Here is a 26278-nt window from a genome sequence, read left to right as displayed (position 1 = left end):
TGGGACTCCCCAAAGCGCAATCTACATCAGAGTTTTATTCACAGCAAGATTGGCTAGTAGGCAGAATTGATATCTGTTTTTTTGGCCCTGATTTTCATCACATTCGTTTGCCTGCAGAGTGCCCATTTAACAGTATTATCCAGGTCTGCTTTGCAGAGGAAGCAGCCTAGTACACTACTCGTAGGGTATACAACTCTATACCCTAGTATTACAGTTCCCAAATAAACTTGACCTCTAAGATCCCTGATCACTGGTAGTTATCTGAGGACCGTGATCTCATTAACACATACACAAAGATGCTAATTACTGAATGAGTTTAATATGCAGTCCTCACCAAAAAAATACATCTCTAATAGTGAGATGCTAGCTGCCAGGCAGACTGCAGTTGACCGCTTATCTGGCAACATCTAAGGCTAGCCCTGACTGGTAGCCATCAATAGTCTATCCAGGTTTCCTCTGGCCCCAACTCACTCTACTTATCTTTTCCCTCATTCAGTCTGCCTCTAAATTTAGTGCAGGAGACCTGGGATGCTGCAGTGTGTGGATGAGCTAAGAAAGAACAAAATGCTAAAAAGGCAGACAGTAGGAAAGCAATGGGAGTGGTTTCATTTGAACTGAGAAGAAAAAGGCAAGTTTAGACACAGGCAAATATGTGTGTGAATATATGAGCTATTTTTCACACCTGGATGGGGAAATGGAAAAAAGTGCTGGTAGAATCTATGGCTGAAGTTTGTTGTTGTTCCTGAAGTTTTAGAATTCCTATTCATTATAACTGTCATCTCCATTAGCAGCACAGTGTGGGTGACTGGAGCCAGGAAACTTCGATCCCACTTCTGGCTCTTTCAGTAAGCTGCCCTGTGGTTTTAAGCAAATGACTGACCTCTCTCATGTTCACTTCCCTTCTTTCCTTGAATTGGTTCATTGGCAAGATAGCCCAGATCCTAATTTTTTTCTTCTCTCCAATGACTGCATTCAAGTGGTCTTGGGGTGCAATGATAGTGATGAGCTAAGACAGTGCTTCTCATCAGGGACTGACTTTTTACACCCTTCACCCCCCACCTCCACCAGAAGACATTTAGTAATGTCTTTGAGACATTTATGGTTATCACATATTAGGGAGGGTGTTACTGACAATCGGTGGATAAAGGTGAGGGATGCTGTTAAATATACCACAATGCATAAGAATAAAACAGTTGCCTACTCCCCAAAACAAAGAAATATCTGGTCCCAAATGTCAATAGTGCTGAGGTTGAGAAACCCTAAGCTAAGATATTATGATTTCCTTGCCTTCTTATGAAAAGTACCGGATTCTCTTTTGTGCCAGTTAAGGTGATGTTTTCTGTTTCCCTCTTTCCTTAGACTCATTGTAATTTGAATTAGCATTCTAATCTAATGAACTAATCCATGAATTGAGTGGGGAAGAACTTTAACTGAGTGGCAGATGTCATGCAGAAGCAACAGAAACATCAGTATAAGTTTCATCTCATATGATTGTGCCATTTTATATTCCCCATTAGCTATTGCTCATAGGAACATAGTCACAGTGTTTACGTTTAGATGAAGATCTTTAAAACTCAAGAATAAAATGCCATTTGACAGTAGTCATGGAAAGAATTAAGACCCAAGGTGTGCTACAAGGTTTCTCTCTGGGCAAGGGAATAATATTGGACAGATGGCTGAATTTCCACAACTTCCCCATCTGTAATACCAGCCAACTAAGAGTCATTTTCATTTCTCTTTTAGAAACTGGAGCCTGTCAAGGTTATATCAGATGTGAAGGAATGGTAAAGCCTGCTTGAATGTATCATATTTTCTAGGCATCCCTTGGCATACAACCATTATCCAAGGTTCTTCAGGGATCTTGTGCCTCACTCCTCAGAGATGGGCACTGTTATTAGCAGAAAGCAAAACCTGAAGAGTGTTTTGAGCTACATGGATAAAAGACATAAGAGAAAGAGCTGTGGGGGTTAAGTTGAAGCCTGTTGTTCAACTGAGGGAAATTGATTTCATTGCTCCAGGCCGGACTGCTTCTCAGCAGCTAGTGCATTAACCAAAATATATCAGGGGGAGGAGTGCATTTGTTTCAGGTTTGGTTTATCTCTGCCAGACCTCAAACCACTGAAGAGATGGAGTATCCATTAAGAACTACTCCCTCCCCTCTGCCTGACTTTTGTTCCCCAGTTTGGCGGCTGTCCACAGAGATGAGCGGTGGGAAGTGGGAGAGACAGGAAGAAATAAAGAACTGCTGGCCTGAGTCAGATTCAGCAAGGTGACCTGATGGGGCCCTTGGGTCCTATTTGCTCCACCTGCAGCCAATCCAGCTGGACAAGTGTAGGGTCCAGAGAGCCTTCCACTGGGACCTTCATGCCCTCCTCTAACCAGGGAAGGAAACATCTGGTCAGGAGATTATTTCAACCCCAGGGATGCTGAGGTTTCCAACCAGCTGGCCCCTGATCCCAGAGAATAAGGTCATTATTTACATTCCCCTGTGTATACACATGCAAGATGCTTGTGAATTATCCTCTACCTTCATGGAGAGCTAACTGAAGAAGAAATAGGTGAGAGGTAAATATAAAGAAGTCTTGGCAGGAAAAAGTGTAAGATCTTGGATCAGGTTACTTGAGGGAGGCCAAGAATCTTTCTAGAGCAGGGAATGTATCAGAATCACCTGGAATGTTTAAAAAAATGGTCTCTCTCACTCTTTCCCATACTGATATACATAGCAACAGGGAGAAGGCTACATTTTTTTAAAAATTTCCCCAGTGACTCTGATGTGTGTGCTGTGTTCCCTTTCCCCAAACCAAGTGAGAACTACCACTCTGGACTTTTTTGTTTTGGTTTAGTTAAGCAGATAGAATTCAACAAACCCAGACAGGCACTAATGTTTTGCTCCATGTAAGGTCCTAATGCTACATGCTTCAAACTGAATGAAAATTGCCACTGGAGACAGATCACTGAGAATGTGATTCAAGGAAAGGGTGGTGTTTTCTAAAAACCATTATTTTCTCTGCAAACCAAGCATTTCCTGAAAAGTCTTCCAAGCTGTCATCAGTCTTCATTTAACTTATCTTTACCATGTTGAGCAAGGATTATAAAAGTGGCTTTCTGTTTGGGAAATGGTATTTAAAGAAGTTAACCTATTAACAAAGACTCATGTGGAAGATTTGAAGCAGAGCAGAGAATGTGGTCCAGGCCTTCTGACTCTCAGCCCTGGGCTTTATGCACTGGTGTCATTGATTTTTCTTTATCTCTTTTTTAAAAATATAAATTTATTTATTTTAATTGGAGGTTAATTACTTTACAATATTGTATTGGTTTTGCCATACATCAACATGAATCCGCCATGGGTATACATGTGTTCCCCATCCTGAACCCCTTTCTCACCTCCCTCCCCATACCATCCCTCTGGGTCATCCCAGTGTGCCAGCCCTAAGCTGTATCACACATGGAACCTGGACTGGTGATTCATTTCATATATGATCTTATACATGTTTCAATGCCATTCTCCCAAATCATCCCACCCTCTCCCACTCCCACAGAGTCCAAAAGACTGTTGTATACATCTGTGTCTCTTTTGCTGTCTCGCATACAGGGTTATTATTACCATCTTTCTAAATTCCATATATATGCATTAGTATACTGTATTGGTGTTTTTCTTTCTGGCTTACTTCACTCTATAATAGGCTCCAATTTCATCCACCTCATTAGGACTGATTCAAATGTATTCTTTTTAATGGCTGTTTAATCTCTTTAGAGAGGAAGTTCTATCACAGTGTTTCTCAGAGCAGTCCTTGAAGCACTTGTATAAGAATTTCTTGGTGTGCTTATTAAATGCAGATTCCTTAGTGCCTTCCTAAACTTCTGAAAGAGATGGGAATATCAGACCACCTGACCTGCCTCTTGAGAAACCTATATGCAGGTCAGGAAGCAACAGTTAGAATTGGACATGGAGAAACAGACTGGTTCCAAATACGAAAAGGAGTACATCAAGGCTGTATACTGTCACCCTGCTTATTTAACTTATATGCAGAGTACATCATGAGAAATGCTGGGCTGGAAGAAGCACAAGCTGGAATCAAGATTGCTGGGAGAAATATCAATAACCTCAGATATGCAGATGACACCACCCTTATGGCAGAAAGTGAAGAGGAACTAAAAAGCCTCTTGATGAAAGTGAAAGAGGAGAGTGAACAAGTTGGCTTAAAGCTCAACATTCAGAAAACTAAGATCATGGCATCTGGTCCCATCACTTCATGGCAAATAGATGGGGAAACAGTTGAAACAGTGTCAGGCTTTATTTTGGGGGGCTCCAAAATCGCTGTAGATGGTGATTGCAGCCATGAAATTAAAAGACACTTGCTCCTTGGAAGGAAAGTTATGACCAGCATATTAAAAAGCAGAGATATTACTTTGCCAACTAAGGTCCTAGACAGCATATTAAAAAGCAGAGATATTACTTTGCCGACTAAGGTCTGTCTAGTCAAGGCTATGGTTTTTCCAGTGGTCATGTATGGATGTGAGAGTTAGACTGTGAAGAAAGCTGAGCGTCAAAGAATTGATGCTTTTGAACTGTGATGTTGGAGAAGACTCTTGCAAATCCCTTGGACTGCAAGGAGATCCAACCAGTCCATCCTAAAGGAGACCAGTCCTGGGTGTTCATTGGAAGGAATGATGCTGAGGCTAGAACTCCAGTACTTTGGCCACCTCATGCAAAGAGTTGACTCATTGAAAAAGACCCTGATGCTGGGAGGGATTGTGGGCAGGAGGAGAAGAGGATGACCAAGGATGAGATGGCTGGATGGCATCACCGACTCAATGCACATGAGTCCAAGTGAACTCCGGGGGTTAGTGATGGACATGGAGGCCTGGTGTGCTGCAGTTCATGGGGTTGCAAAGAGTCAGACACGACTGAGTGACTGGACTGAACTGAAACCTCCCGAATAAGAGCTGATGCCTGACACTCTGGATTCTACATAGCCTCTCAGGCTGACTTATTTATTTTTGAAAGTGTAGTATAAAATATTTCAGATATATGCATCATAAGGCTTAAGGAATAGACTATTACTGATGTTGTTGAAGTCTTCATACCCTGATCATATTCCCTTGTCTCCACAGCAAACACATCAATATATGTATTACTACAGGAAAAACCATAGCTTGGACTAGATGGACCTTTGCTGGCAAAGTAATGTCTCTGCTGTTTAATGTGCTGTATAGGTTGGTAATAGCTATTCTTTCAAGGAGCAAGCATCTTTTAATTTCATGTCTGCAGTCACCATCTGCAGTGATTTTGGAGCCCCCCAAAATAAAGCCCCTCACACTCTCCATTGTTTCCACATCTATTTGCCCTGAAATGATGGGACTGATGGAGAAGGAAATGGCAACCCACTCCAGTATTCTTGCCTGGAGAATCCTGTGGACAGAGGAGCCTTGTGGGCTGCTGTCCATAGGGTCACACAGGGTCGGACATGACTGAAGTGACTTGGCATGCATGCATGCATAGTGGAACTGGATGCCATGATCTTAGTTTTCTGAATGTTGAATATTAAACCAGCTTTTTCACTCTCCTCTTTCACTTTCATCAAAAGGCTCTTGAGTTCCTCTTCAATTTCTGCCATAATGGAGGTTGTCATCTGCATATCTGAGGTTATTGATATTTCTCCCAGCAATCTTGATTCCAGCTTGTGCTTCATCTAGCCCAGCATTTCACATGATGTACTCTGCATATAAGTTAAATAAGCAGGGTGACAATATACGGCCTTGACGTACTCCTTTCCTTATTTGGAACTAGTCTGTTGTTCCATGTCCAGTTCTAACTGTTGCTTCTTGATCTGCATACAGATTTCTCAGGAGTCAGGTCAGATGGTCTGGTATTCCCATCTCTTGAAGAATTTTCCAGTTTGTTGTGATTCACATAGTCAAAGGCTTTGGTGTAGTCAATAAAGCAGAAATAGATGCTTTTCTGGAACTCTCTTGCTTTTTTGATGATCCAGTGGATGCTAGCAATTTGATCTCTCATTCCTCTGCTTTCTCTAAATCCAGCTTAAACATCTGGAAGTTCACAGTTCACATACTGCTGAAGCCTGGCTTGGAGAATTTTGAGCATTACTTTGCTAGTGTGTGAGATGAGTGCAATTGTGTGGTAGTTTGAGCATTCTTTGGCATTACCTTTCTTTGGGATTGGAATGAAAACTGACCTGTTTCAGTCCTGTGGCCACTGCTGAGTTTTCCAAATTGCTGGTATATTGAGTGCAGCACTTTCACAGCATCATCTTTCAGGATTTGAAATAGCTCAACTGGAATTCCATCACCTCCAATAGCTTTGTTCATAATGATGCTTCCTACAGCCCACTTGAGTTTGCATTCCAGGATGTGTGGCTCTAGGTGAGTGATCACACCATCATGGTTATCTGAGTCATGAAGATCTTTTTTGTACAGTTCTTCTGTGTATTCTTGCCACCTCTTCTTAATATTTTCTGCTTCTGTTAGGTCCATACCATTTCTGTCCTTTATTGTGCCCATCTTTGCATGAAATGTTCCCTTGGTATCTCTAATTTTCTTGAAGTGATCTCTAGTCTTTCCCATTCTATTGATTTCCTCTATTTCTTTACATTGATCACTGAGGAAGGCTTTCTTATCTTTCCTTGTTGTTCTTAGGAACTCTGCATTTAGATGGGTATATCTTTCCTTTTCTCCTTTGCCTTTCATTTCTCTTTTTTGCTCAGCTATTTGTAAGGTCTCCTCAGACAACCATTTTGCCTCTTTGCATTTCTTTTTCTTGGGGATAGTTTTGATCCCTGCCTCCTGTACAATGTCATGAACCTCCATCCATATTTCTTCAGTCACTCTGTCTATTAGATCTAATCTCTTGAATCTATTTATGATTTAGGTCATACCTGAGTGGCTTATTGGTTTTCCCTACTTTCTTCAGTTTAAGTCTGAATTTGGCAATAAGGAGTTCATCATCAGAACCACAGTCAGCTCCTAGTCTTGTTTTTTGCTGACTGTATAGAGCTTCTCCATCTTTGGCTGCAAGGAATATAATCAATCTGATTTCTATATTGACCATCTGGTGATGTCCATGTGTAGAGTTTTCTCTTGTGTTGTTGGAAGAGGGTGTTTTCTGTAACCAGTGCATTCTCTTGGCAAAACTCTGTTAGCCTTTGACCTGTTTCGTTTTGTACTCCAAGGCCAAATTTACCTGTTACTCCAGGTATCTCTTGACTTCCTACTTTTGCATTCCAGTCCCCTATAATGAAAAGGACATCTTTTTTGAGTGTTAGTTCTAGAAGATCTTGTGGGTCTTCACAGAACCTTTCAACAATGAGGATAAATGACACTGTGACTTTGTTTTTATAATAATTTGTCTCCTTGGACATCTTTATCCATCTATGATCAAATGTGATATAATCCTCTGATACAAGTGCAATGAAGTATGCACTTGTATGTTACAAGTCCATGAAGTATGTTTACAACCTATTGTGCTCAGCTGTCGGAGGAGCCTGCTAGGCTGTAGTCCATGGGGTCGCTGAGAGTCGGACACGACTGAGCGACTTCACTTTCCCTTTTCACTTGCATGCATTGGAGAAGGAAATGGCAACCCACTCCAGTGTTCTTGCCTGGAGAATCCCAGGGACGGGGGAGCCTGGTGGGCTGCCGTCTCTGGGGTCGCACAGGGTCGGACACGACTGAAGTGACTTAGCAGCAGCAGCAGCAGCACTCTGAAAGGCAGCAGGGAGAATGGGGGATGGGAGGGGTGGTAGGGCAGGTTGAGAAGAGCATGTGGCCACCTGCACTGGGACAGAACACAGACCTGGCAGATTCCTACTTTCTGGCTTGGTGCCTGAGAAAAATTGCAAGAAAACAACTCCAAGCAGGTGACTTTTAAATCAAGCGTTGTTCAGCTTTTGACTTTTCAGCTGTTATGAGGACAAAAATGTGAGGAAGAAATTAGCATGGTGAATATAAGTAGAAAGTGAAGGAAAAGCCAGAGGGAGAGGCTGCTGTTTAATAATAGTAATAAATCTTTATTGGGCACATTCTATGTGCCTGGCAGCTTTATGAGTACTACTTTTTGAAACAGCCCTGTAAGTTACAGTACTGTTATTCCTATTTTAAAGATGAGGTAACTGAGGCACAGAGAAATTAAGTAACTTGCCAAAGTCACACAGCCTCTAGGGGGCAGAGCTGAAATTTGAAATTAGGTCTAGGGACTACAGAACCCAATCTCTTTCTCTTTCTCTTTTTCCCCAGCTTCACTGAAATACAATTGACATAACATTGTGTAAGTGTTAGGTGTACAATACATTGATTTGATGCACATATGCATTGTGAAAGGATTGTCACAATAAGGTTAGAGAACACATAAATCGCCTCACATAATTGTTTTGTGGTGAGATCATTTAAGATCTATTGTCTTAGCAACTTTCAAGTATATAATATTGTATTGTTCTCTTAAGCCATCGTGCTGTTTCTCTGAATCTTAATGCCTATAAGATTCCTAGTGTCTGCTATAGATACTGTTGCCAAAAAGTGATCATTTCTGGACACCTGTCTCTAGAAGAACAACACTTCTAAGGATCTCTTTTATTAGTAAGAAAAGCATTGCCAGCAACTGGCTCTGCGACCTTGAGTAAATTGCTTTCCCTCTCTGGGTCTCAGCACCCACATCTGTAATGGAGAGGGATTGGAGTAGATACTCTCCAAAGGCCTTTCCTTCTCTAAAATTCTGTAGCTGTATTGAGTGTCTAGGATGACCTCTCCTCTCTACCATGGAGATCCTTTCAGAAGGCTCCCCCCTTGGGAAGTGGGAACAAAGGAAGCTGTCTGTTAGATAGGCAGAGCATACTCTGACACAGGTACATTTATTGAGCACTTATTACATACCAGGTAATAAGTAGGTAACAAGGATACATAGTTGAAGAGAAATATGATACCTGCCTTCAAGGAATGCACAGTCCAGTAATGAAAGCAGGTAGCAGTTTTAAGGGCTTATATCACAGAATATTCTGATCACAGAAGCAAGCACAGGATATTTCTGGAGCAGAGGGAAGGAATATGTAACTTTGCTTAGGGTAGGCACTGGGGATGGTGAGGAAAGTTTTCCTGGAAAAAGTAATCTCTGACTTGAACTTCTCAGCATGGTAAAGTCTAAGGAGCAGGAGGGCTGGAGAAGGTGGAAGGTTTCTCCAGCCATGTTGGGAAAGGCATTCAGCTAACACAGGCCCCTGCTTGAAAAGTCAAGAGCTCATGCCCATCCCAGAGATCTGAATGTGGAGGCTGGGATACAGAACTGCTGTTCTTTTACAAACATGTGTTTTTTTCTTTTTACTCTGTGTGGAAAAACTCATTTTTTATTAACTCTTCTCTCCAACGGTAGACACTAAAAGCAGGAAAAGGCTGCGGTTTCGTTTCCAATTCTGTCCTTAACCCATTGTGTATACTCTGGGATCACATACTTTGGTGCATACCTCTTCATATCATATGATTTCAGTTTATCTGTAGTAAGAAAAAAAATGAGTGCTGTTCCAAATTGCCACTGGATAAATTTCAGAGCCTAGAAAAGTCTTTTGAGTGACCAGTTTCATTTCCTTTAAGACTATCAGATAAGAATGTCTTCTAATTTTAAGCATTCCACTGAAGGGAATTTCTAACCTTAATTGGTCATTCTTTTTAGTTTCTAAACCCTCTCTCACCATCAGAAAGTTCCTTCTGTTTTCCTATTTAAACTTTTCTTATTTTTTCTTTAGGTCCGTATCTTTTTCTCTGGCCTCACTGAATATTGAGAACAGCTCATGTTGCCTTCGGAGAAGGCGATGGCACCCCACTCCAGTACTCTTGCCTGGAAAATCCCATGGATGGAGGAGCCTGAGAGGCTGCAGTCCTTGGGGTCGTGAAGAGTCGGACATGACTAAGCGACTTCCCTTTCATTTTTCACTTTCCTGCATTGGAGAAGGAAATGGCAACCCACTCCAGTGTTCTTGCCTGGAGAATCCCAGGGACGGGGGAGCCATCTCTGGGGTTGCACAGAGTCGGACAGGACTGAAGTGACTTAGCAGCAGCAGCATACTATATTAGGTTCTGCATCCACACTCGTGGTAGGTGACCATCCCATGACCTGTGGTGTAGCACTCAAGTATAGCATTCTTGTAGTTAGACTCTCTTGGTTGTAAGTAGTGGAGACATGAGTTCTCCAATGAAAAGGGGGATTTATTATAACATAAGAAAAGTGGAACGCCACTGACAAGGACTGAATTCCCTAACTCTTTCAGGAACAGTATGGAGTTTCCCTTCATGATGTATCTGATTTCTGCCACTGTGTTCTCTTCTTTTACCAATCAGTTTGCTCAGCTTCTCCAGAACTGCTGTCTATTCATAACTTTGGATTAAACTTGGCTTCAGCTTGACACAGACTTGATTTTACCTCCCGGTGTTTTTCCCTATCTTCTGCTCCATCTGCTAACTAGTGCGTTTGTGTTCCTAAAATTTCCAGAGACAAGAATCTGGCCCAGCTATTCTCTTCAGAGCATGATATATCACCCATTACTGGCCAGCCAATGAATTTGGTTGCTCTTGTGTCAGATGCCAATGCTTAGTCCAATTCACGATCACCAAAGGCAAGGAGTAGTGGATCCCAGGTTACAAAATATAAACCTAGGCAGCAAACAAGAGCTGTAGTTGACACAAATGTCCTTAAAAGGCAGTGCCAACAAGTAGACCCAGATTTATATCTCTGGTCAGAACAGTAAGGTTATCACTAAGATTGCACAGAGTTGCCCTCTAATAATTAAATGACAGATGAAGCGAAGGGGCAGAAAGAGATGAAGGCAAGGGGCACAGTGGAAGGTTTTGAAAGCTAAAGAAAGTAGGAATGTTTAGCATGAAGCTGAAATGGTCTCTCAGAAGCGTTTCTGGAGGAGGGAATGTGGTCCCCTGCTCACCAGTAGAAGCCTGCATAATGTATATACTTTGTGTAGATCTCAGTCTGGCAACTGATTTCAAGTTACAGAAATCATGACCTATCTTCAACTAGTAGGGACTGACCTGACTCTTAGAAAAGGCTGAATTGTAGGGACAAGTAGCTGTCTCTACCTTGTTGTTCTTTGTAAATCAGACCAAGATAGAAGAGGACTCTGGTTAGAGAGGCCAACTCAGCTTTGTGAATCATTGTCAAAAACATTTGGGCTGTTAAATGTACATTGGTTGGTCTCAATCCCCAATACTGTCCTTTTTTTATGAGCTGGCCCCTTTATTATCTGTTGCAGCTCACCACCCATGACACAGTAAAGACATCCTGTTGAGTTGATAGTGTCATAGATATCTAGGGTAAAAGAGGAAAGGTAAACTCTGAGTGAAAGAGGCAGAATTTGAGCTGAGCTAATCCAGAGGGGATGTTGGGATGACAGAGGCTTGTTGTATTTTTTTCTGCCTGTGTGTATTTTTTTTTCCAGGACTGCTGATAAGCTCAGGCTGTGCATTATACCCCTTAGGATGGAATAGCCCGGAGATAATGCAAACGTGTGGGAATGTCTCCAATCAATTTCAGTTAGGTAAGATGGTTTGTGCAAGATGGCAGTGATGGGGAATCAGTTTCTCAAAGTGCTCTTAGAGGGGCCTTGCTAGTGGTGCTTGCCTGAGTCTCTCATTGTGTTAGCTTGTGGGAAGTGGTATCTTGCTCAGTCTCATGTGGCCTTGATAATTTACAAGGATTGAACATAAATTCTGCTTCTTTAACGATGTCTTACCACACCCTTATGTACTTTTACCCAGACCGATTTTCTCCCTGTCTACAGAGAGCTTCCCTGGTGACTCAGATGGCAAAGAATTTGCCTGCAATGCAGGAGACCTGGGTTTGATCCCTGGGTCCAGAACATGCCCTAGAGAAGGAAATGGCAGCTTACTCCAGTATTCTTGTCTGGAGAATCCCATGGACAAAGGAGCTTAGTGGGCCACAGTCCATGGGTTCGCAAGGAGATAGACATGACTGAGCAACTAACAGTTTCAGTTTTATCTACAGAGGGATTCTAAATGCTTAGAGACTGCAGATCTGTCATCCTTTGAATAAGTCCTAGACTCTATTAGTATTTCTTTCTAGGCAACTATTTTCCAAATACAAATCAATAGTATCTCTTCTCACTCTCCACTGAGCATATAACAAGACATAATTTGTTTTATATCATGCATTAGGAACCTAAGTTAAACATTGGGAATTGTTACTGGCATTTTTACATTGTTACTGGCATGTTAATGACAAGAGGTGTTAAATATTAAAATGGGTGACAGAAATAACTTTGGACTCTTCTATGGTTGCCAACTTCTCTGAGAATGGCTTAAATTCATTATTGTGAACTGGGAATAGATTAGACTCTACCTGGAAGATTTCAAAATACTTGTCCAAACTACCAGGATGGAATGTCTAGGTTTCCTTGAGTATTTTCAATTGTAGTCGAGGATTTTGGAACAATGAGGCCACCCATTCGCTGTAGCTTATGCTCCCATACTTCCCTTTTCTCTCTGTTGCCTCAGACTGTTTTTTGAGCCTTACCTGACTCATTTTTGGAGGGGGATGTTTACTGAACAAACATAAGGAAAGGGCTGTAAAGAATATGTGACAAAATGAAGACCCTAGCATGCATGTCCAGTGTTCCTGGCTCAGGGTAGGGCTGACTGGTAAACACAATGATTCTGCCATAGGTGAAGGAAGGAGTAAAGAAATTCAAAAAGAAACTGTGGGGGCAGGGACTGAAGAAAAAAGAAGCAAGACACTGATGCTGCTAACCAGGGTAGAGAAAGCTGAAGATTTAGCACACATCTCCTACTGGGTTCTTACTCCTATAATTCTACTTTAAAAAAAAATAAATAATGGCTTTAACAGAGCATTTTTAGGGCAGTGAAACTATTCTGTCAGACTGAGTATCTACTATAATGGTGGACACACCCAGGTGGCTCAGTGGTAAAGAATCCATCTGCCAATGCCAGAGACACAGGAGATCTGGGTTTGATCCCTGGGTCAGGAAGATCCCCTGGAGAAGGAAATGGCAACCCACTCCAGGATTCTTCCTGGAGAATCCCATGGACACAGGAGCCTGGTGGGCTAAAGTCCATCGGGTTGCAAAGAGTTGGACACAACTGAGTGACTAAGCACCTTTGTCCAAGCATATTGAATGTATGATACCACGAGTGATTTGTAATATACCCTATGGACTTTGGGTGGTTATGATGTGTCAATGTTGATTCATCAATTATAAACAGTTTTCCACTCCATTGTGGGATGTTGACAGTGAGGGTGGTCGGGAGTGTGTGGGACAGGGTGCAGAGGAGAAATCTCTGTAACTGTCTGCTCAACTTTGCTGTGAACCTAAGACTGCTCTAAAAAGTAAGGTTTATTTTTTTAACTGAAAAAAGTAACAGTTTTATTTATATAAAATTTGCATAGTATAAAATTTGCCCTTTTAAAGTATACAATTAGTGGGTTTTATTATATTCACATGGTTGTACAATCATCACTACTATCCAATTTCAGAATATTTTCACAATCCCCAAAAGAAACTCCTTACCCATTAGCAGCCACTTCTCATTCCTCCCTGTGCCCAGCCCATGGCAACCACTGTCAATTTATATTTGCCTGTTCTGGACATTTCAGATAAATGGAATCATATAACATGTGGCTTTGTAGGTCTGACTCCTTTTACTTAGCATAATGTTTTCAAGGTTCATCCATGTTGTAACATATCAGTACTTCTGCCTTTCGTGGAAGAATAATATTCCATTGTATAGCTATATTTTATTTATCCACTTATCAGTTGATGTATGGAGAAGGAAATGGCAACCCACTCCAGTATTCTTGCCTAGAGAATCCCGTGGATAGAAGAGCCTGGTGGGCTGCTGTCCATAGGGTTTCGCAGAGTCAGACTGAAGTGACTTAGCATGCATGCATGCATTGGAGAAGGAAATGGCAACCCACTCCAATATTCTTGCCTGGAGAATCCCAGGGACAGAGGAGCCTGGTGGGCTGCCGTCTATGGGGTCACACAGAGTTGGACACGACTGAAGTGACTTAGGAGCAGCAACAACAGCAGTGGCAGCAGTTGATGTATACTTTGGCCTTTCTACTTTGGGGCTATAGTGAATAATACTGCTATAACAATTTGTGTACACATTTTTGTATGGAAATCTATTTTTATTTCTTTTGGGTGTATGTCTAGATAGGCACAGAATTACTATGTCAAATGATAATTCTATATTTAAGCCTTCTGAGGACCTTGCAAGTGGTTTTCCAAAGTGGATGCATCATTTTACATTTCCACCAGCAATGTACAAGGGTTCCAATTTTCTAGCATCTTCACCAATACTTATTTTACATTTTTAAAATTATAGCCATCCTAATGTGTGTGAAATGATATCTCATTGTGACTTTAATTTTCATTTCCCTCCATGACTGATGTTAAGCATTTTTTCATTTACTTATTGGCCATTTCTATATCTTTGGAGAAATGCCTATTCAAATCCTCTGCTGATTTTTAACTGGGTTATTTGTCTTTTTGTGTTGAGTTGTAAGAATTCTTAACGTATTCTGGACACTAGACCCCTTTCAGATATATGATTTGCAATTACTTTTTCTCATTTTGTAGGTTGTATTTTCACTTTCTTGCTGACATCCTTTGAAATACAAAATTATTTAATTTTAATGAAATCTGCTTTTATCTAATTTTTCTCTTGTGGCTTGTATTTTTGGTGTCATATCTAAGAATACAATTAGTAGTGCCAAATCTAAAGTTATGAAGATTGTTTTGGCTACTCTGGCCCCCTTGTGTTTCCCTGTGAATTTTAGGTTCAGCTTGTCAATTTCTGTAAAAAAGTGAGCTGGGATTTTGATAGAGATTGGAGTGAATCTATACATCAATTTGGAGTATATAACCTCTTTAGCCATATTAAGTTTCCCAACCCATGAACACAAGATGATGTTCCAGTGAATCAGGTTATCTTAAATCTCTTTTGATGATATTTTTTAGTTTTAAGTATACAGGTCTTACAATTTGTTTGCTGACATATATCCCTAGGTATTCTGTTGTTTTTGATGACATTGTATATGGAATTGTTTTCTTAATTTTAGTTTTGGATTGCTCATTGTTGGTGTATGTGTGTGTGCTAAGTCGCTTCAGTCATATCTGACTCTGGGCCATCCTATGGACTGTAGCCAGGATCCTCTGTCCATGGGATTCTCCAGGCAAGGATACTGGAGTGGGTTGCCATGCCCTTCTCCAAGGGATCTTCCCAATCCAAGGATCGAGCCTGGGTCTCTTGCCTCTCCTGCTTTGGCAGGTGGGTTTTTCACCACTAGTGCCACCTGGGAAGCCCATGTTAGTGTATAGAAATACAAATGACTTTTCTGGATTGACCTTGTATCCTGCAAACTTGCAGAACACCTTTGCTAATTCTAATGATTTTTTAGTGGATTGCTTAGGATTTATTATATACCTGATTATGTCATCTGAGAAGAGAGAAGTTTTACATCTTCCTTTCCAATCTTTTCCTTGTGTAATTGCCCTGGCTTGAACCTCCAGGATAATGTTGAATAGAACTTGTGAGAGTGCACATCCTTGTCTTATCTGTGATCTTATGGGTAAATCATCCAGTTTTTCACCACTAAGTATTGATGTTGGCTAGGCTATTTTTGGACTTTCCCAGTGTCTCAGCAGTAAAGAATCTGTCTGCAATGCAGGAGACAGAAGACATGGGTTTGATCCCTGTTTCAGGAAGATCCCCTGGAGGGGGGTAGGGCAAACCACTCCAGTATTCTTGCCTGGAGAATCTGATGGACTGAGGAGCCTGATGGGCTACTGTCCATAGGGTTGCAAAGAGTTGGCTATGACTAAAGTGACTGAACATGCATGCATAGGCTATTTTCATAGATGGCTTTTATTGGGTTGAAAAAGTTCCCTTTTATCTGTCCCTAGTGTTGTGTTTTCATTATGAAAAGATGCTGAATTTTGTCAAGTGATTTTTCTACACTTACTGAGATAATCATATGTATTTATTGATTGATTTTCATATATTAAACCAACCTTGAATTTCTGGGACAAATCCTAATTGATCATGGTGTGTAATCCATTTTATATGTTGCTGGGTTTGGTTTGCTCATATTTTGCTAAGGATTTTTACATCTATATTTGTTAACCTGTAGATTTGTTTCTTGAAATGTTGGCTGGATTTTGGTATGGGCATAATATTATTCTAATACAATCAGTTGGTGCTTTGATTAATGTAGCAATAAAATACCAGAGTGAAAAACTGGAGATGTGAGTTGCATGTAATCATTTGGCAATTTTCTGCACCAATCACCACCGCTAAGGACTTAGTTTCCAAAAGGGCAATTTTGTTTATGGCTGTCTCTGTCCCAAGTTGGTGGCCTTCGATTGTGTTTACCAGAGGATCATTAATTTGCTCATCTCCTTTATTTAACCTTCTCTCCTGCACCATATATTTGCCTAAGGACAACAGTGCCCATCTCCTTAGTGCACTAAACACTGCTCTGTGAATCCACAGGGATGAAGGAATTACAGAATTTTGCTTGAGGCAAGTCCTCCTAGTTCCTTTTTTGATTCACTGTTGCATTCTTCCAACTGCTCATGTCTCTTATTCTTCTGAGGCTTGTATTTGTTGCCCATATTCTCCAATAACATGCCCCTATATTAGGACCTTCCTTCAGTTCAGTTCAGTTCAATCACTCAGTTGTGTCCGACTCTTTGTGACCCCATGGACCACAGCACGCCAGGCCTCCCTGCCCGTCACCAACTCCTGGAGTTTACCCAAACTCATGTCCATTAAGTCGGTGATGCCATCCAACCATCTCGTCCTCTGTCGTCCCCTTCTCCTCCTGCCCTCAATCTTTCCCAGCATCAGGGTGTTTTCAAATGAGTCAGGTCTTCGCATCAGGTGGCCAAAGTATTGGAGTTTCAGCTTCAACATCAGTCCCTCCAATGAACACCCAGGACTGATCTCCTTTAGGATGGACTGGCTGGATCTCCTTGCAGTCCAAGGGACTCTCAAGAGTCTTCTCCAACACCACAGTTCAAACGCATCAATTCTTCGGCGCTCAGCCTTCTTCACAGTCCAACTCTCACATCCATACATGACCACAGGAAAAACCATAGCCTTGACTAGACGGACCTTAGTCGGCAAAGTAATGTCTCTGCTTTTGAATATGCTATCTAGGTTGGTCATAACTTTCTTCCAAGGACTAAGCGTCTTTTGATTTCATGGCTGCAGTCACCATCTGCAGTGATTTTGGTGCCCAAAAACGTAAAGTCTGACCCTGTTTCCACTGTTTTCCCATCTATTTCCCATGAAGTGATGGGACCGGATGCCATGATCTTTGTTTTCTGAATGTTGAGCTTTAAGCCAACTTTTTCGCTCTCCTCTTTCACTTTCATCAAGAGGCTTTTTAGCTCCTGTTCACTTTCTGCCATAAGGGTGGTGTCATCTGCATATCTGAGGTTATTGATATTTCTCCTGGCAATCTTGATTCCAGCTTGTGTTTCTTCCAGTCCAGCGTTTCTCATGATGGACTCTGCATAGAAGTTAAATAAGCAGGGTGACAATAGACAGCTTCCTGGTTAACACTAAAAACATGTGCCATTCTTGACCCATTTCTAGTCACCTGGCCAAGCATACATGACAATGACAATTCTGTTAGCAGTTGTTCCCTTGTAATATAGAGGTGCCAGGAGCAATGGTAAAAGATGTAATAGAATTTAAAAGAAATATTTTGTGATGTGACAGGAATACCAAGCTTGCGAATAACAAGATTTGGGAATGCTAATGCTAGAAGGACAGCCTTTCTTCTTAGACCTTTCTTTAATACTCTGGAAATTCAGGTAGTGTGGAAGCATTCTCACATACCTTAGATACTGAGGATGGTTGATAAACGAGGAGAAAAGTACCCTGAGTGTCCAGTATCCAGGCTTTTGTTCTCTTTTCCTCGAGAGGCAGCATGGTATATGGGAAGATCAGAGTTTGGAGTCAAACAACTTGGTTGGTATCCAGGCTCTGCCACGTGTGGGGTAAAGTCAGTTGATGTCTGCGTCTCAGTTTCCTTCTCTGTGGAACGGGGGATACTAATGATGCCATGGGGTTTTCAAGGTGGATCGATGGTGAGGAATCTGCCTGGCAACGCAGGAGGTGCAGGAGGCGCGAGCTTGAGCCCTGGTTCGGGAAGGTCCCCTGGAGAATGAAACGGTGACCCGCTCCAATATTCTTGCCTGGAAAATTCCATGGACAGAGGAGCCTGGTGGGCTAATCATAGAGGGTTGTAGTTGCAATGAAATAAGAAAAAGTATATTGAATGACCTAGCACAGTATTTGACTTAAAATAGGTGATGGGCTTCCTAACAAAGTAGAATGTCCTGGGGAGTAGAGAGTCAAATGATGGCATTACTTTGATTCTGCTCTAGGCTCTGTACCCTACTATGTGCTCTGTATTTTGGGAAGGGAGAGACTCAGAGCCAAGAAAGACATGGACCCTACCCTAGGAACAAAGTTTCTTACCCTGACTGGTCTGAGAGAGATGAAGGGGATAGGAAGGACAATAGAAGCAGATATTTCAGTTGATTTCAACTGATGTCCTAATACACATACTTCAGCTTTGCTGTGATATTCAAATCCTCTTAGAGCTACAGAACTATTATGGGATTCCTTCATACCCAATGGCCTATAAGTGTTGGGTACACAAATGAGCCCCATTGAGAATTGAGAGAAGCCAAATACTTCTAATGTCAGATTGCTGTTTTCAAGCTAGTTTATAAAACCATTGTGTTATCTTTAGCATGTGATTCTAAGGTAAGGTCTCTTTGTACTTTATGAATGCATCACATTTGCAATGTGTTCTCATGAATATGAGATAATGTGATCCTCAAAAGTGCATGCACAGAAGATGGCAATATGCCTATTTTATAATGAGGAAATCCTGAGAGGTATGGCAATTTGTATAAGGTCACATAGTAAGTTAAAGTCAGAACTATGAGCGGAGCCTGTCTCCTGATTCACTGTCCTGTGCGTACTACATTGACTCTCCCCCTCTCTATTGGTGAGTGTGCGTCTTGAGTCATTTGAGATTTTTTTCCCCTTAAAATACACTTTAGCTCTATTGTTTTCAGAAACAAATGTTAGAAACACCATGGAAAATACCCAGCATTGCATCCTGTCTCCCCCGCCCCCACCACCTGGACTCAGCCTGAGTTCCCTATCAATCTTTTACTATAATCAGAGTACAAATAAATAAGGCAGTGGCTGGACTTGATGGAATTCTCAAAGAGTTTCAATGGAATGAAAATTCATGGGAAATTTTAAAGTGCCTCTGAGTTTGACTTGCATCATAAAGGCACCTAAATGGTCCTGTAAAACTTGATCATAGAAGAACGATATAAAGATATACAGAAAAGTTTTGGTGTTCCAAATTCTAAGATCATATGCAGTCTACCTAAGGTCTCTCTCTGGTGTTCTGGGATATCTACTCCTTATGTGTGTTTTATCTTCTTGAGAGAAAGAGATTGTATGTGTGTGTATGTATTTGGGGGTGTGTGTGTGTGTGTGTGTCAGATAAACAATCTGAGGCAGAGAGGGAAGATACAGATCTCAAAATAAAAACTTACAGTTGCAAACTATATCTCAACCCCCTTGCCTTCCAAAAGTTTGAACTCGTTCTTTCCAACCTTCTCTTGTTTCTAGGATCTGCTCTCCTATTTCTCAGTCCATCTTCCAGGTGCCATGGGAGTCCCAGTCCTCCCCTAGTGACTGCTCTACCCCGCTGGAAAATCACTTACCTGGCTCTTACTCACCAGTCAAGTTTAGGGAATTGACTTCTTTTTCTTCATTTAAAGAAAACATTAACTTGTATGGAACCACACAACACCCTGAATAACCAAAGCAATCTTGAGAAAGAAGAACAAAGCTAGAGGCACCACACTTCCTGATTTCAAACTATATTACAAAGTTATAGTAGTCAAAAGCAGTATAGTGTTGGGGTAAAAACAGACACATAGATCAATGGAAGAGAATACAGAGCTCAGAAATAAACCCACACATGGGTCAGTTAATCTGTGATAATGGAACCAAGAATATACAATGGGAAAAGGGTAGTCTCTTCAATAAATGGTATCAGGAAAACTTGATGTCCATGTGCAAAAGAATGAAACTGGACCACATCTTACACCATACATAAAAAGTAACTCAAATTGGATTAAAGACTTTAACATAAGACCTAAAACCATAAAACTCCTAGCAGAAAAACATAGGCAGTAGACTCCCTGACATGGATCTTGGCAATGATTTTTTTTTTTTTTTTTGGATTTTACCCCAAACACAAAGGCACCAAAAGCAAAATTAAACAAGTGGAACTACATCAGACTAAACAACTTCTGTACAGCAAAGGAAACCATCAACAAAATGAAATGTAACCTACCAAATGGAAGAAAATATATGCAAATCATATATCTGATAAGCTGCTAGTATCTTATATACATACGTTTATATATATGTAGAGAGAGAAAAGTCATATAAATCAGTAATTTAAAATAATCTAATTTAAATATGGTCAGAGGATATGAATAGACATTTTTCAAAAACAGACATGCAGATGACAGTTGTCCAACAGGTACACGGAAAGGTGCTCAACATCACGAATCATCAAGGAAATGCAAATAAAATCCACAGTAAGATATCACCTCACACCTGTCAGAATGGCTATCATCAAAAAATACAGGAAATAATAAGTGTTGGTAAGGATGCGGAGAAAAAGGAACATTTGTGCACTGTTGGTGGGAATGTAAATTGGTATAGCCACTATGGAGAACAGTATGGAGGTTACTCAAAAAATTAAAAATAGAACTATCATATGATCTAACAATTCCACTTCTGGGTATTTATTCAAAGGAAACAAAGGTTCTTGCTTGAAAAGATATATGTACCCCTATGTTCATTGCAGAACTATTCATAGTAGACATGACATAGCAACAACCTTACTATGTCCACCAGTGAATGAATGTATAAAGAAAATGTATACAAAGGAATATTATTCAGCCTTAGAAAGCAAGGAAATCTTGACATTTGCAACAACATGGATTGGCCTTGAGGGCATTATGCTAAGTGAAATATCAGTCAGTCAGACAGACAAATACAAGTACTGTATGATCTGAAAAAAACAACCAACGACAAAAGATAAAAATAAATTCTTAGATACCGAAAATAGGTTGGACATTGCCAGAGGCCAGAAGTGGGCACTGGGTGAAATGGGTAAATAGAGTCAAAAGATACAAACTTCTGTTTATAAAATGTATAAGTACTAGCAACATAATGTATAGCATGGTTACTGTAGTTAATGATAGTCACATCTGACTCTATGACCCCATGGACTGTAGCCCACCAGGCTCCTCTCTCCATGGGATTTTCCAGGCAAGAATCCTGGAGTGGGTAGCCACCCCCTTCTCCAGGGGATCTTCCTGACCCAGGGGCCAAACCTGGGTTTCCTGCACTGCAGGCAGATTCTTTACCATCTGAGCCATCAGGGAAGTCATATTTTATGATACTGTATTGTATATTTGAAAGTTGCTAAAAGAGTAGATCTTAAAATTTCTCTTCATAAGAAAAAAATGTGTGGTGATGGATGTTAACTAGACTTACTCTGGTGATCATTTCATAATATATGCATATAGTGAATCATTATGTTGTACATCTGAAACTAATATAATTTTATATGTCAACTGTATCTCAATAAAAATAAGAAATTAATGAATCATATTTTAAATAGAGAAAAAGAATCATGAGCTTGAACTGAAACCTACAAGGAGAGGGACCATGTAGATCAATCAGTGGTCTCATTTATAGCTAATAAGATTCAAAAAGCACAGTGACTTTCTCAAGTCCCCACTAGGGATTTGAGACTAGCCCACTGATCCTCATATATACTACTAAGATGTTGCTCAATGGCAATCCAATATCTGTTTGTTAAATGTATCACCTATTCAGTAAGAAGGGAAGAGTCAGACAACGGCTGCCAGCAATAGCCAAGTGCAAATTTCCTCACAAAATTTGACTAAGTGAATGAAAGATATAAGCTGAGAAAAGTGTTTTGATGGTTGTTAATTGAACTCTAGATATCAAATAAAAATTTCATGGACTTGATCCATACAAATGAATCTATCTTGGTTCAGCTTTAGCTTTGATGCATTTAATGCCACCTTCACCAAGCCTTTAATTGGCTTCACCAAGAGTAGGAGCCAGAGAAGAACCCATGAGAGGATTGGCTAGTGGTAAGAGTGGGCTTTATCATCACTACACCTTTAGTTCTGTGACCTTGGGCAAATCTTTTAGCAGTTGGGAGCTTATTGCTACTTCCTGGGGTTGTTGTGAGGATCAGATGGCATCACACATGCAAAACACCTAGTACAGGGTTTGGACTCTAGTAGCCTGTCAATAGTTGTTGTCTGGTATCATCATCATCATCATCATTGTAATGATACCAGTTATTGAAATGAAAAGGTTCTCAGCACTTTAGTTTTCAGAAAAAGCCTCTATTACAGCAAAGAGCCACTTGTACAAAGCATGATGAATAACAACACAGGCTAATAGTAGAAAGACCTGGGTTCAAATGTGAGCCCTGCCACTTAAATAGTTGTGCATCTCTGGGTGCACTAGTCAACCTCTCTGCATTTCCATTAATAGGGATGGATAAAAATATGTTTTTTCCTAAGGTTATTAAGAAGGCTAAGTGAAGTAAAACATGCATAAAAACATTTAGTACACTCAGTCAGTCAGTTCAGTCACTCAGTCGTGTCTGACTCTGCGACCCCATGGACTGCAGCACACCAGGCTTCCCTGTCCTTCACCAACTCCCGGAGCTTGCTCAAACTCATCAAGTTGGTGATGCCATCCAATCTCTGTTGTCCCCTTCTCCTGCCTTTAATCTTTCCCAGCATCAGGATCTTTTCCAGTGAGTCAGTTGTTTGCATCAGGTGGCCAAAGTATTGGAGTTTCAGGTTCAGCATCAGTCCTTCCAATGAATATTCAGGACTGATTTCCTTTAGGATGGACTGGTTGGATCTCCTTGCAGTCCAAGGGACTCTCAAGAGTCTTCTCCAACACCACAGTTCAAAAGCATCAATTCTTCAGCACTCAGCTTTCTTTACAGTTCAACTCTCACATCCATACATGACTACTGGAAAATCCATAGCTTTGACTGGACAGACCTTTGTTGGCAAAGTAATGTCTCTGGCTTTTAATATGCTGTATAGGTTGGTCATAGCTTTTCTTCCAAGGAGTATGCATCTTTTAATTTCTTGCTTGCAGTCACCATCTGTAGTGATTTTGGAGCCCCCCAAAATAAAGTCTGTCACTGTTTCCATTGTTTCCCCATCTATTGGCCATGAAGTGATGGGACCAGATGCGATGATCTTAGTTTTCTGAATGTTGAGGTTTAAGCCAACTTTTTCACTCTCCTCTTTCACATTCATCAAGAGGCTCTTTAGTTCTTTGCTTAGGTTGCACTAAATATAACCTGCTGTTAGTAGGTAATCAGCCCATTTCTCAAGAGCCTCTTTGGAGAAGATGTCCCAGGCTTGACTTCTGGGAGGGAGGGTGGGAGGGACCCAGTCAGCTTGATAATGGCCCACAATAGAGTCTACCTAAAGGCCTTGTGTGTGCTCCCTGTTTCCTCCCTCAGAAGCCCATTTCCTCTATTTTCCCATCATTTCCTGTCATTCTTGCCAGTTCAAAGCCTTTTACGGTGACTCGGGGTTTATCTTTTATGGTTTCAGTTTACAGGGATTTCCTGTTACCTTTCCTCTCTGCCAGTTTCCTTCTTTAGGGACGGAGTGTTCTTGTGCTCACCAGAGCACAATAGAACAGGTTAATACATGCTCATGTCCACAGAGGGGCAGCAGAGTGTGGTAGAAACAGCCCCTGCCTGGGTTTCAGAACAGTTGGGTTTTAATTTTCCTGATCTTACTTGGGCATATCACTTTCCCATTCTGAGCCTTGGTTTCCCTGTTTTGACATAGAGAGCCTTGGACTAGCTGATGAACAACCAGAGGCCCCCAATACCTACTGAGCTCCCTGTCATGACCTGTCTACCTTTTTTATCCTTTTAAATCTTCTATTTTATGTGTTTTCTAAAAATGTTACACAACATTTTTAGATGCTTTTATAAAAAAAAAAACCCACAAATCTACATTTAGCTGTTGATGTAAAGAACCAATTATCTTGCTTCACACATGCTTAATGTGGGATGAATTTGACAAGTTAAATAATATGTTTTTATTTTTTTATTTAAACCTTCCTTCCAGCCAGATACACTCCCTGTTTTTCTAAACAGTTTCTCACTTCCACATGAGCATTAGCACAATCCAAAAACCTTCATGGCATATGGATGCAATTATCTTTTCTCCTGAGGAGGTAAGTCAACCGATTTAGAGAAGTGTTTCTCTAGGCCTCCAATGGTGTCAGCCATGGGAATGGTGTCTTAGGGTTTCAGTCATGCGGTGCTGGCTCTCCCACCTACTTTTGTGGGGAGACATTTACAATTTCATATTTACTTTGTTCTTAAAAACCAGAAAGATAGTGATGAAATAAGCCAATCGACTTAAGGCAACCCTCCTAGAAGAAAGGAGCCTTTTAGTATCAGTCATCCATGGCATCACCAATTCAATGGACATGAATTTGAGCAAACTCTGGGAGATAGTGGAGGACAGGGAAGCCTTGTGTATTGCAGTCCATTCGGTCACAAAGAGTCAGACATGACTTAGCAACTAAACAACAACATGGGGGTGGAGTCCAAGGATTGGCCAAAGGCATTGCCAAAAGCATCTCATTGATGGGCAGCATCAACTAGAATGCCCTGGGCAGCCAGTCTTTCCAGAAAACTTGTGGTTTAGGTGTTGCTTAAGGTGTTTCAGTTGCCCTCCTAGTTCACTCAGAGAGGAGTCTCCACCCAGAGAGGAGTCTCCACCCTGAGCGGAAGCTGGGCTAAGCTGGAGGAGGAAGGAGGGAATCAGTGGATGAGGGAGAAACTTAATTCAACTGCAGATCCCTGGTACTTGGCTCGCTCTTGGCACTCTCTAAATGTTGCATTGAGTAGAATGAACAAATTGTAGAGTGGTTATGTTGCCATCTTACTGCGTGACCATAGCCAAGTGATTTAGTTCTTTATTTTATTGTAGTGATCACGAGCACCTATATTACATTGTGTAATTATAATTTCTTTGTAGTGATTGGAATAATTATGTTCTAGTCTCTTAGCAAGTTTGGTGACTATAATACAGTATTATTATCTATATTCACTGTACTGTGCATTAGATCTCAAGGTCTTATTTAATATTTGTTGCAAGTTTGTATCCTTAACATCTGTCCTATTTCTTCACCCCCAGCCCCTGGTAACCATTTTATTCTATTTTTTTATGATTTTGGCTTTTATAGATTTCACATGCAGAGTCCAGTTCTTTACACCTATTTCCCTATGGCTAAAGTGAGGATAATTTTATCTCCTTTCAGAGATGGTTGTGTTCATGAAATGACAAAGTCTACTTGAACCTGATTTATGAAAACAATGCCCAACAAGTGTAAGTGATAAAACATGAGAAAGCTGCTTTGGTAACTTCCTCCTCCCTCTCATTTCAGTAGCTAAAATTCAGGGCAAGTTTTTTCACTGACCATCTTCTATTAGAAATAGAGACAAACTAAAAGTAATCAGAGTCTACACATCTCACGGAATGCTAAGCTATGTTCATTTTGAATGTAATAGAAAAAATGGTGGTTCTTAGAGACATCTCTGTCTTTCCTGAAATTCCCCATCTAAGAGGAGGTGCTCACCCCTGGAGTAGTTAATCTCTAGCGTGGTGTCTAGCCTGGTGACGTCAGAGTGAGTGTTATCTGTGCTAAGTCACTTCAGTCGTGTCTGACTCTTTGCGACCCATGGACTGTAGCCCTCTAGGCTCCCCTGTGCATGGGATTCTCCAGGCAAGAATACTGGAGTGGGTTGTCATGCCCTCCTCCAGGGGATCTTCCTGACCCAGGGATCGAACCGGTGTCTCTTAAGTCTCATGCATTGGCAGGTGGGTTCTTTACCACTAGCGCCACCTGGAGGGAGACAAGCTCTAAAAAGTCCCCAAGGGCAGGTCCTCAGCTTCACTTGGCTTTATTTCCTTATCCAGAGTCCTGGAGAGGGTCTCGTAGGCTCACAGAAACAAGGCTGAATTGTGAACCAGTTGTCTATACATCAGACCACCATGAG

At 41.1% G+C, this 26278-nt stretch overlaps 1 protein-coding gene across 1 annotated transcript in view; it reads left to right on the top strand.

Annotated features, from left to right (window-relative positions):
• Positions 1-26278, top strand: part of LHFPL1 (LHFPL tetraspan subfamily member 1) — a 61350-nt gene that overhangs the window by 10167 nt on the left and 24905 nt on the right. Inside the window, exon 3 of the mRNA XM_040265108.1 lies at positions 11451-11549. Coding sequence (XP_040121042.1) covers positions 11451-11549 — 99 coding nt within the window. The remainder of the gene's footprint in view (positions 1-11450; positions 11550-26278) is intronic.

The sequence above is a fragment of the Oryx dammah genome, unplaced genomic scaffold (genome assembly GCF_014754425.2).
Source record: "Oryx dammah isolate SB20612 unplaced genomic scaffold, SCBI_Odam_1.1 HiC_scaffold_23, whole genome shotgun sequence".
Classification (NCBI taxonomy): Eukaryota; Metazoa; Chordata; class Mammalia; order Artiodactyla; family Bovidae; genus Oryx; species Oryx dammah.
The sequence above is the reverse complement of the archived record's forward strand: the minus strand, read 5'-3'. Positions and strand labels throughout refer to the sequence as shown.